At 41.4% G+C, this 12,975-nt stretch overlaps 1 protein-coding gene across 3 annotated transcripts in view; it reads left to right on the top strand.

Annotated features, from left to right (window-relative positions):
• The window catches only part of ZRANB3 (zinc finger RANBP2-type containing 3), a 1,006,798-nt gene that overhangs the window by 768,462 nt on the left and 225,361 nt on the right, over positions 1 to 12,975 (top strand). For all 3 annotated transcript variants that reach the window (XM_053698237.1, XM_053698236.1, XM_053698238.1), the window contains one exon: positions 4,073 to 4,174. In XM_053698237.1, the coding sequence (XP_053554212.1) occupies positions 4,073 to 4,174 (102 nt within the window). The remainder of the gene's footprint in view (positions 1 to 4,072; positions 4,175 to 12,975) is intronic.

Below are 12,975 nucleotides of genomic sequence, written 5' to 3'. Positions count from 1 at the left end.
AAAGCAGAAATCGTTGGAGGAAGAAGCAAGATTGAATCTTAAATATAGGAGTTTTCACGGGTGTTCGGCGAAGCATCTGTCCCGCTTGACTAAGAATAGAAAAAAAAGAAATTACATCGCTGTTATAAAAAATGGCGAGGACAGGTTTTTTAAGCCGGCAGAGATTTCCCAGGAATTTTTTAAGTACTATCAAGAATTATATTCGGCCGTCGCTGCTGACCACAATAACCAAGAGTCCTTTTGGTCGGCTATAAGTATTCCTAAGATTCAAGCAGATGAGTTGGCTGTGCTGAATCAGCCGATATCGCGTGAGGAGATTGGTACAGCTATTGATAATCTTAAGCTCAATAAGGCTGCCGGCCCTGACGAGTTCCCGGCCGAATTTTATAAATTGCTTATGCAAGAACTGCTGCCTACATTAGAGGCTATTTTCAATAACTATTATCTTTCTGAAAATGGGATCTCGGAAAACTTTGCTGCGGCTAATATCTCACTCATTGCGAAAAAAAATAAAAATCCAGAGAACATGGCCTCATACAGGCCAATATCAGTACTCAATACTGATTACAAGCTTCTGGCTGGGATTATCGCTTCTAGACTGAATCACTGCCTGCAGAACTTGATCCATCAGGATCAGACCGGTTTTATGACCGCTAGGAACTCGTCGCGGAATATTCGAAAGGTTATTACGTTTTTGGATTACATGTCGAATTTGGAACCAGAGCCTTGTAATGACGGAATTCTTGATTCTGCAGTCTTAACCCTCGACGCAGTCAAGGCTTTTGATTCCATTGTCTGGGAGCATTTATTTTCTTCATTACAGAAATTTGGCTTTTCTGGCAACTTTATTCTCTTTATTCATAAAATTTATTGTAAACCAATTTCTTTTCTCCTGGTTAATGGGATTCGCTCACAGGGGATTGTTTTACATAGAGGTACTAGGCAGGGGTGTCCATTAGCTCCCCTCCTGTTTAATGTGGCTCTAGAACCCTTAGCGGTCAGATTTCGCGATGTATTGACAGGAATTTCATTGGGCTCTCACCGTTTAAAAACCCTTCTCTATGCTGATGATATGCTGATTTTTGTAGATAAGCCCTTTCAATCGATTCCAGTTATTCTTCAACTCCTCTCTCAGTTTAGCTCTTTCTCCAGTTACTTGGTGAATTTAGAAAAGAGTGAACTCATGTATATGGGCAATAACTCGTCCGGTTTGGAAAAATTCCCATTTAAGGTTGTCAATGCAATTAGTTATTTGGGACTCGAGTTGCATAAAAATCCGAAATTATGGTATGTTGCGAATTTTGTTCCCTTACTGAAAAAAATTAAAATAGATCTGCAGTTATGGGCTTCATTTCCGCTGTCAATTTCGGCAAAGATAAAGCTATTAAAAACGATTGTTTTCCCTCGTCTTCTCTATGTGCTACAGAATCTTCCTCTCTTTATTTCCAGTTCAGATATTAGAAAGTTATACAGTGATTTTTCTAAATTTATCTGGAAAGATAAGAGACCTAGGATTGCACTAGCTAAGCTCATGCAAAAGACAAACCGTGCCGGGTTGGCTCTGCCTGATGTCAGGTTCTATAATACGGCTGCATTGGTGAAATTTGCCGTGGATTGGGTGGCGGAAACTAACAGGTTAGCAGTTAGTCAAGAGGAAGCCTTTTATACTCGTCCATTCGCACTTGGTGCGCTGTTACATTGTAATACAAAACAGCTGCCATCCAACATCAGTAAACTGGTATCCTTTAAAAATGTTGTGGTTGCGTGGCAGAAGTTCTGTATTTGTCTAGGAGTGGATCCCTCTGTTTCAGAATATCTTCCTATTCAGGGAAACCCTAATTTTATCCCGGGTATTTATCATAAGGTGTTTAAATCATGGGGGAACAAGGGGCTGTTGTTTGTCAAGCAATTATTGGGGGCTGATAATTTGGTTCAGACTGCTGAGTCTCTGTTTCAAATTTATGATCTTCCTAGGTCTGACTTGTTTGCGTATTTCCAGATTCGCCATTTCATGCGTGAGCAAAATTGGGAGAATAGTATGTCACCGGAATGGTCTGTTATTAGAATCTTAATTAAGAAATTCAGTATGGGAAGTTCCTCTATCTCCTTAATATATGATATTATGCTTTCTAAACAAAGCGATAAGCATTTGCACAGCATAAGTACTTGGTTGCTTCCGGTTATTACCGATATCACTGAGGAGAAGATCATTCAGAGTTGCAATATGATTCATAAGTGTAGGGTTTCGGTGTCCTGGAAGGAATCGCATTTGAAGCTCCTGAATAATTTCTATTTGCATCCGCTTAAATTACAAAAATTTTCTGACACTGGATCAAATAAATGTCCCAGATGCTCAAACCCTAGGGCTGATCTATTCCATATGTTTTGGTTCTGTCCCAAAATTAACCAGTTATGGCATAAAGTGGTTCATTGGTTTAACACATTATACGGGGCAAATTTTGTTCTTACACTTCAAGATGTGGTTTTACTTATTACAGAAGCACATAGAAACTCGGCAGCAATGATATATACGTTGAATACGATTATTCTAGCAGTACGTCATCTTGTCCTGTTAAATTGGAAAGCTAAGAGAGCACCGAGCCTTGAGAGGTCTTGTAAAGAAATCCAAGGCCAAATTGTATTTGAGTCATATCATCTCTCGGAGGCTTCTGAGAAGAGAACCAAGGAGTTTTTACAGGGTTGGTTACCAATCATTTTGTCATATCCCCTCCAGATTCAAAAGCAGATTCTTGCCCCTGTCCGATCTACGGTCTGCTTTGCTGAATTTGTTGTATTAGGGGTATTTCCGGTATCCTGGATAAACACGGTTGTGTAATTCGGCATCTATCGGTAGTTGTGTTTTGGACGTGAAGGTAGCGGTAAGGTATTATTTTGTTGAAGGGGCGGGGAGGGGGGGGCGGGGGAGTCAGGGGGGTTTTCCCTTTTTTCTTTTTTTTTTTTCTTTTTTTTTTCTCTCTTTTCCCTTTTTTGTTATTTTACGTTTAGAATGTTTAATCAATTACACTGAAGACTTATAATGTAAAGGTTTGTTTTTTATTATTGATACAGATTGAATATGTGTCTGATACATTTCTGTTGTGTTATCTGAAGAATTATATTGTCTTTACTTTTGATGAATAAAAGAAAAAAAAGAATAAAAAAAAAAAAAAAAAGAAGTAAGCCTGTTAGCTTCCTGGTTACTATTAACATGCATCTTCCCTGCTAACTTTGCAACTGTCAAAAAATAGTGATATCAGTGAATCCACTCACATGTGATGTTGCATCATGAGTATAAAGGTGCATTGTGAGTCTGCCAGAAGATTGCTGACTGTGTCACTGGTGTATTGCGGGAGATTAGTCTGCTGGATGACTGTGAGTATCCAGTCTGCTTGATTTGCACCTTATACTCTTGGTGCAACATCACATGTGAGTGCATTCACTGCTATCATTTTTATTGCTCTTATCCAACTGAGCTAGGCCATGTGGCGTCTCTGTTTAAGTTTGTTACCTACAGATTGCTGATTTTGGGAGTTGAACCATATCCCTTCATTGGGTCTGAATGTATTATGACCTTTTAAAGATTTTGCTCATTGCTCATCCTGTACACTCATCTACAAGACACTGTCATTTCATGCAATTGATCAAACCTTATAGTATTTTCTTGTTATTATTATCACTATTTTATATGTTTACAATACACTTTTTTTATTATCTTATTTCAAACAGGAGGGCATCCCTTATTTAGTATTGTGATTAATCCCTCTCTTTTTCCTGCACCTCTCTGCTCCTCCCTCCCTTCCTCCTCCATCTCTCTGCTCCTCCCTCCCTTCCTCCTCCATCTCTCTGCTCCTCCCTCCACTAGCTCATTCCCCCTATCGTTTTCCATCCCTCTACATCTCTCTCCCTCCATTAATATCTTTCTTCCACCTCACCCTCCATCTCTTTCTCTCCTGCATTATTTTGCTGTCTGTGCTTCTCATGTATCTTCCCTTTTCAACTACAATTATAAAATGATATTATAACTTTAAATGTATTAACTTGCAAATTTGTAATGATGCATTTCTTTATTTAGGATGAGGAGCCACTAAACTGCAATTTCATTCCTTTGGATATCAAATTGGAAATTTGGGATGATTTACCTGAAGAACTACAGAAGAAACCAAACCGATATTTGGTGAGAAGGGTTTGTGTAAATTGGTTTCAGTAGTACTAGATAGTGATTTTTATACCTTTTAGCTGCAGTTTATTGACCTACTGTGAGAGACAGTTCTGTCAGAAATTTTGATGGCTAGAAATGTAAGACCACTCTCAAAGTATAGACAGTTCCTCACTGCTTACCTGCTAAGTCTTATTTCTCCAACATTGGTGTGTCCGGTCCACGGCGTCATCCATAACGTGTGGGAATATTCTCTTCCCCAACAGGAAATGGCAAAGAGCACAGCAAAAGCTGTCCATATAGTCCCTCCTAGGCTCCGCCCACCCCAGTCATTCTCTTTGCCGCTGAACAAGCAGCATCTCCACGGAGATGGTGAAGAGTATGTGGTGTTTAGTTGTAGTTTTTTATTCTACTATCAAGAGTTTGTTATTTTAAAATAGTGCTGGTATGTACTATTTACTCTGAAACAGAAAAAGATGAAGAGTTCTGTTTGTGAGAGGAATATGATTTTAGCAGCAGTAACTAAAATCGTTTGCTGTTTCCACATAGGACTGTTGAGATGAGATAACTTCAGTTGGGGGAAACAGTTGGCAGACTTTTCTGCTTAAGGTATGACTAGCCATATTTCTAACAAGACTGTGTAATGCTGGAAGGCTGTCATTTCCCCTCATGGGGACCGGTAAGCCATTTTCTTAGTCTCAAACAGAATAAAGGGCTTAATATGGGCTATAAAACTGGGCTTTATGGGCTAGATCGATTGCTTTATTTGGGCATTTTATACAGCTTGATGTTGAAATTCACACTTTATAAACTTTGGGGAACGTTTTTTTACGTCAGGCACTGGTTTAGACACCTTCCCAGTCAGGAAGGGCCTTCTCTGTAGTAGGCAGAGCCTCATTTTCGCGCCATTATTGCGCAGTTACTTTTGAGAGCAGGACATGCAGCTGCATGTGTGTGGGTCTGAAAGTAGTTGAAAAGGTTCCTAGAAGGCTTCATTTGGTATCGTATACCCCCTGGGTTTGGTAAAGTCGCAGCAAAGGCTGTAGCTGGGACTGTAGAGGGGTTAAAACTGTAACCGGCTCCGGTTTCCTCATTTTAAGGGTTAAAGGTCTGAGATTTGGGGTGCAATGCTTTGAATGCTTTAAGACACTGTGGTGAAAATTTGGTTAAATTTGAACAATTCCTTCATAGTTTTTCACATATTCAGTAATAAAGTGTGCCCTGTTTAAAATTTAAAGAGACAGTAACGGTTTTGTTTTAAAACGTTTTTTGTACTTTATTGACAAGTTTAAGCCTGTTTAACATGTCTGTGCCTTCAGATAAACTATGTTCTGTATGTATGGAAGCCAATGTGTCTCCCCCTTCAAAATTGTGTGATAATTGTGCCATAGCGTCCAAACAAAGTAAGGACAGTACTGCCACAGATAGTAAAGTTGCCCAAGATGATTCATCAGATGAAGGGAGTAGACATAGTTCTACATCATCTCCTTCTGTGTCTACACCAGTTTTGCCCACGCAGGAGACCCCTAGTACTTCTAGCGCGCCAATGCTTGTTACTATGCAACAATTGACGGCAGTAATGGATAACTCCATAGCAAATATTTTATCCAAAATGCCTGCATTTCAGAGAAAGCGCGATTGCTCTGTTTTAAACTCTGTCATACCCTCACACCAATCTGAAGTGGCCATGAGGGAGGTTTTGTCAGATGGGGAAATTTCAGATTCAGGTAGAATTTCTCAACAGGCAGAACCTGATGTTGTGACATTTAAATTTAAATTAGAGCATCTCCGCGCACTGCTTAAGGAGGTGTTATCTACTCTGGATGATTGTGACAACCTGGTCATTCCAGAAAAATTGTGCAAGATGGACAAGTTCCTTGAGGTTCCGGTGCACCCCGACGCTTTTCCTATACCCAAGCGGGTGGCGGACATAGTGAATAAGGAGTGGGAGAAGCCCGGCATACCTTTTGTCCCCCCTCCTATATTTAAGAAATTATTTCCTATGGTCGACCCCAGAAAGGACTTATGGCAGACAGTCCCTAAGGTCGAGGGGGCAGTTTCTACACTAGCCAAACGCACTACTATTCCTATCGAGGATAATTGTGCTTTCAAAGATCCTATGGATAAAAAATTGGAGGGTTTGCTTAAAAAGATTTTTGTACAGCAAGGTTACCTCCTGCAACCTATTTCGTGCATTATTCCTGTCACTACAGCAGCGTGGTTCTGGTTTGAGGAACTAGAAAAGTCGCTCAGTAGAGAGACTCTGTATGAGGAGGTTATGGACAGAGTTCACGCACTTAAGTTAGCTAATTCCTTTATTTTAGATGCCGCTTTGCCGTTAGCTAGATTAGCGGCGAAAAATTCAGGGTTTGCAATTGTGGCGCGCAGAGCGCTCTGGCTAAAGTCTTGGTCAGCGGATGTATCTTCCAAGACAAAATTGCTTAATATCCCCTTCAAGGGTAAGACCCTTTTTGGGCCAGAATTGAAAGAGATTATCTCAGACATCACTGGGGGTAAGGGCCATGCCCTCCCACAAGATAGGCCTTTCAAGGCCAAGAATAAGTCTAATTTTCGTTCCTTTCGCAATTTCAGGAACGGACCGGCCTCCAACTCTGCAGCCTCTAGACAAGAGGGTAATGCTTCGCAAACCAAACCAGCTTGGAAACCGATGCAAGGCTGGAACAAGGGTAAGCAGGCCAAAACAGCATGAAGGAGTAGCCCCCGATCCGGGACCGGATCTAGTAGGGGGCAGACTCTCTCTCAGGCTTGGGCAAGAGATGTTCAGGATCCCTGGGCACTAGAAATAGTTTCTCAGGGTTATCTTCTGGAATACAAGGAACTACCCCCAAGGGGAAGGTTCCACATGTCTCTCTTATCTTCAAACCAAATAAAGAGACAGGCATTCTTACATTGTGTAGAAGATCTGTTAAAAATGGGAGTGATACACCCAGTTCCAACCGTGGAACAAGGAATGGGGTTTTACTCAAATCTGTTTGTAGTTCCCAAAAAAGAGGGAACTTTCAGACCAATTCTGGATTTAAAGATTCTAAACAAATTTCTCAAGAGTGCCATCGTTCAAAATGGAAACTATTCGAACGATTTTACCTACAATCCAGGAGGGTCAATTTATGACTACCGTGGATCTAAAGGATGGGTATCTACATATTCCTATCCACAAAGATCATCATCAGTTCCTAAGGTTCGCCTTTCTGGACAAACATTACCAGTTTGTGGCTCTCCCATTCGGGCTAGCCACTGCTCCAAGGATTTTCACAAAGGTACTCGGGTCCCTTCTAGCGGTTCTAAGACCAAGGGGCATTGCAGTGGCACCTTACTTGGACGACATTCTGATACAAGCGTCGTCTCTTTCAAAGGCAAAGGCTCACACAGACATCGTTCTGGCCTTTCTCAGATCTCACGGGTGGAAGGTGAACATAGAAAAAAGTTCCCTGTCTCCGTCGACAAGAGTTCCTTTCTTGGGGACAATAATAGATTCTTTAGAAATGAAGATTTTCCTGACAGATGTCAGAAAGTCAAAACTTCTAAACGCTTGTCAAGTTCTTCACTCTGTTCCACGACCTTCCATAGCTCAGTGCATGGAAGTAGTAGGGTTGATGGTTGCAGCAATGGACATAGTTCCTTTTGCGCGAATTCATCTAAGACCATTACAACTGTGCATGCTCAAACAGTGGAATGGGGACTATACAGACTTGTCTCCAGTGATTCAAGTAGATCAGAAGACCAGGGACTCACTCCGTTGGTGGCTAACCCAGGATCACCTGTCCCAGGGAATGAGCTTCCGCAGACCAGAGTGGGTCATCGTCACGACCGACGCCAGTCTAGTGGGCTGGGGCGCGGTCTGGGACTCCCTGAAAGCTCAGGGTCTATGGTCTCGGGAAGAGTCTCTTCTCCCAATAAACATTCTGGAACTGAGAGCGATATTCAATACTCTCAGGGCTTGGCCTCAACTAGCAAAGGCCAGATTCATAAGATTCCAATCAGACAACATGACGACTGTTGCTTATATCAACCATCAGGGGGGAACAAGGAGTTCCCTGGCGATGAGAGAAGTGACCAAAATCATAAAATGGGCGGAGGATCACTCCTGCCACCTATCTGCGATCCACATCCCAGGAGTGGAAAACTGGGAGGCGGATTACCTGAGTCGTCAGACTTTCCATCCGGGGGAGTGGGAACTCCACCCGGAGATATTTGTCCAGTTGACCCAATTATGATGCATTCCAGACATGGATCTGATGGCGTCTCGTCAGAACTTCAAGGTTCCTTGCTACGGGTCCAGATCCAGGGATCCCAAGGCGACTCTAGTGGATGCATTAGTAGCGCCTTGGACCTTCAACCTAGCTTATGTGTTTCCACCGTTTCCTCTCATTCCCAGGCTGGTAGCCAGGATCAAGCAGGAGAGGGCCTCGGTGATCTTGATAGCGCCTGCGTGGCCACGCAGGACTTGGTATGCAGACCTGGTGAATATGTCATCGGCTCCACCATGGAAGCTACCTTTGAGACAGGATCTTCTAGTACAAGGTCCATTCGAACATCCAAATCTAGTTTCCCTCCAGCTGACGGCTTGGAAATTGAACGCTTGATTTTATCTAAGCGTGGGTTTTCGGATTCTGTGATAGATACTCTGGTACAAGCCAGAAAACCTGTAACTAGAAAAATTTACCATAAAATATGGAAAAGATATATCTGTTGGTGTGAATCCAAGGGATTCTCATGGAGTAAGATCAAAATTCCTAGGATCCTTTCCTTTCTCCAAGAAGGTTTGGATAAGGGATTATCTGCGAGTTCTTTAAAGGGACAGATTTCTGCTTTATCTGTCTTGTTACACAAACGACTGGCAGCTGTGCCTGATGTTCAAGCTTTTGTTCAGGCTTTGGTCAGGATCAAGCCTGTTTACAGACCTTTGACTCCTCCCTGGAGTCTGAATTTAGTTCTTTCAGTTCTTCAAGGGGTTCCGTTTGAACCTCTACATTCCATAGATATCAAGATGTTATCTTGGGAGGTTCTGTTTTTGGTTGCTATTTCTTCTGCTAGAAGAGTTTCTGAGTTATCTGCTTTGCAGTGTAATCCGCCCTATCTGGTGTTCCATTCAGATAAGGTTGTTTTGCGTACTAAACCTGGTTTCCTTCCAAAGGTTGTTTCCAACAAGAATATTAACCAGGAAATAGTTGTACCTTCTTTGTGTCCGAATCCAGTTTCAAAGAAGGAACGTTTGTTACACAATTTAGATGTAGTTTGTGCTTTAAAGTTCTATTTAGAAGCAACAAAGGATTTCAGACAAACGTCTTCTCTGTTTGTCGTTTATTCTGGCAAGAGGAGAGGTCAAAAAGCTACTGCTACCTCTCTTTCCTTTTGGCTGAAAAGCATCATCCGATTGGCTTACGAGACTGCCGGACGGCAGCCTCCCGAACGCATCACAGCTCACTCTACTAGGGCTGTGGCTTCCACATGGGCCTTCAAGAACGAGGCTTCTGTTGACCAGATATGTAAGGCAGCGACTTGGTCTTCCCTGCACACTTTTGCCAAATTCTTCAAATTTGATACTTTTGCTTCTTCGGAGGCTATTTTTGGGAGAAAGGTTTTGCAAGCCGTGGTGCCTTCTGTTTAGGTAACCTGATTGGCTCTCTCCCTTCATCCGTGTCCTAAAGCTTTGGTATTGGTTCCCACAAGTTATTGATGACGCAGTGACCGGACACACCAATGTTGGAGAAAACAGAATTTATGCTTACCTGATAAATTACTTTCTCCAACAGTGTGTCCGGTCCACGGCCCGCCCTGGTTTTTTAATCAGGTTTGATGAATTTTTTTCTTTAACTACATTCACCACGGCACCCTATGGTTTCTCCTGTTTTTTCTCCTGTCCGTCGGTCGAATGACTGGGGTGGGCGGAGCCTAGGAGGGACTATATGGACAGCTTTTGCTGTGCTTTTTGCCATTTCCTGTTGGGGAAGAGAATATTCCCACAAGTTATGGATGACACCGTGGACCGGACACACCGTTGGAGAAAGTAATTTATCAGGTAAGCATAAATTCTGTTTTCCTACAGGCACATTGACATAAGTATTTTCTCGTGAAATACATACAGCCTGGGTTAATTATTTTCAGTGACTGGGTCAGTCTCTTCCAATGGTTGTCCAAAGTAATATTGCAGAAGTCTAGAAAAATGTACTATACATATGTGCTCAAAGGCTATGTTCCCCAACTAATGCCCACATCACTGACGTCACTTATGTTCCCTCTAATACCCACATCACCAATGTTACTTATGTTCCCCCACTAATACCCACATCACAGATGTCACTTATGTTCCCTCTAATACCCACATCACCAATGTTACTTATGTTCCTCAACTAATACCCACATCACAGATGTTACTTATGTTCCCCAACTAATACCCAGATCACAGATGTTACTTATGTTCCCCAACTAATACCCACATCACAGATGTTACTTATGTTCCCCAACTAATACCCACATCACAGATGTTACTTATGTTCCCCAACTAATACCCACATCACAGATGTTAGATACTTATGTTCCTCTACTAATACCCACATCACAGATGTTAGATACTTATGTTCCTCTACTAATACCCACATCACAGATGTTAGATACTTATGTTCCTCTACTAATACCCACATAACATATGTTAGATACTTATGTTCCCTAACTAATACCCGCATCACAGGTGTTACTTATGTTCCTCTACAATATCCACATTATGTTACTCTACTAACACCCACATTACAGATGTTAAATACTTATGTTCCTTTACTAATGCCCACATTGCAGATGTTAGATACTTATGTTCCTCTACTAATACCCACATCACAGATGTTACTTATGTTCCTCTACTAATACCCACATTACAGATGTTACTTATGTTCCCCCACTAATACCCACATCAATGATGCTACTAATGTTCCCCAACTAATACCCACAACACAGATGTTACTTATGTTCCCCTCTAATACCCACATTACAGATGTTACTTATGTTCCTCAACTAATACCCACATCACCGATGTTACTTTTGTTCCCCAACTAATACCCACATCACCGATGTTACTTATGTTCCCCTCTAATACCCTCATCATAGATGTTACTTATGTGTCCTCTAATACCCTCATCATAGATGTTACTTATGCTCCCCTCTAATACCCACATCACTGATGTTACTTATGTTCCCCTCTAATACCCTCATCATAGATGTTACTTATGTTCCCCTCTAATATCCACATCACAGATGTTTCTTATGTTCCCCTCTAATACCCACATCACAGATGTTGCTTATGTTCCCCTCTAATACCCTCATCATAGATGTTACTTATGTTCCCGTCTAATACCCTCATCATAGATGTTACTTATGTTCCCCTCTAATACCCTCATCATAGATGTTTCTTATGTTCCCCTCTAATACCCACATCACAGATGTTGCTTATGTTCCCCAACTAATACCCACATCACTGATGTTCGATACTTATGTTACCCAACTAATACCCACATCACAGATGTTACTTATGTTCCCCTCTAATACCCACATCACCGATGTTACTTATGTTCCCCTCTAATACCCTCATCACAGATGTTACTTATGTTCCGAATCCCCTCTAATACCCTCATCACAGATGTTACTTATTTTCCCCAACTAATACCCATATTACAGATGTTACTTATGTTCCCCTCTAATACCCTCATCACAGATGTTACTTATGTTCCGAATCCCCTCTAATACCCTCATCACAGATGTTACTTATTTTCCCCAACTAATACCCATATTACAGATGTTACTTATGTTCCCCTCTAATACCCTCATCACAGATGTTACTTATTTTCCCCAACTAATACCCATATCACCGATGTTACTTATGTTCCCCAACTAATACCCACATCACCTATCTTAGATACTTATGTTCCCCTCTAATACCCACATCACCTATCTTAGATACTTATGTTCCCCTCTAATACCCACATCACCTATCTTAGATACTTATGTTCCCCTCTAATACCCACATCACCTATCTTAGATACTTATGTTCCCCTCTAATACCCACATCACCTATCTTAGATACTTATGTTCCCCTCTAATACCCACATCACCTATCTTAGATACTTATGTTCCCCGACTAATACCCACATCAAAGATGTTACTTATGTTCCCCAACTAATACTCACACCACAGATGTTACTGTTATGTTCCCCTCTAAAACCCACATCAAAGATGTTACTTATGTTCCCCAACTAATACCCACATCACAGATGTTACTTATGTTCCCCAACTAATACCCACATAATAGATGTTAGGTACTTATGTTCCTCTCTAATACCCACATCACAGATGTTAGATACTTATGTTCCTCCACTCATACCCACATCACAAATGTTACTTATGTTCCTCCACTCATACCCACATCACAAATGTTACTTATGTTCCCCTCTAATACCCACATCATGTATGTTACTTACAGTATGTTCCCTAACTAATACCCACATCACAGATGCTACTTATGTTCTCCTCTAATACCCATATCACTGATGTTACTTATGTTCCTCCACTAATACCCACATCACCAATGTTACTTATGTTTCCTAACTAATACCCACATCAAAGATGTTACTTATGTTCCCCTCTAATACCCACATCACAGATGTTACATACTTATGTTCCTCCACTAATACCCACATCATAAATGTTACTTATGTTCCCCTCTAATACCCACATCATGTATGTTACTTACAGTATGTTCCCCAACTAATACCCACATCACAGATGTTACTTATGCTCCCCCACTAATACAC

Source organism: Bombina bombina, chromosome 1 (assembly GCF_027579735.1).
Source record: "Bombina bombina isolate aBomBom1 chromosome 1, aBomBom1.pri, whole genome shotgun sequence".
NCBI classification, from domain to species: domain Eukaryota; kingdom Metazoa; phylum Chordata; class Amphibia; order Anura; family Bombinatoridae; genus Bombina; species Bombina bombina.
Note: the sequence above shows the minus strand (reverse complement) of the source record. Positions and strands in the feature narration are given on the sequence as shown.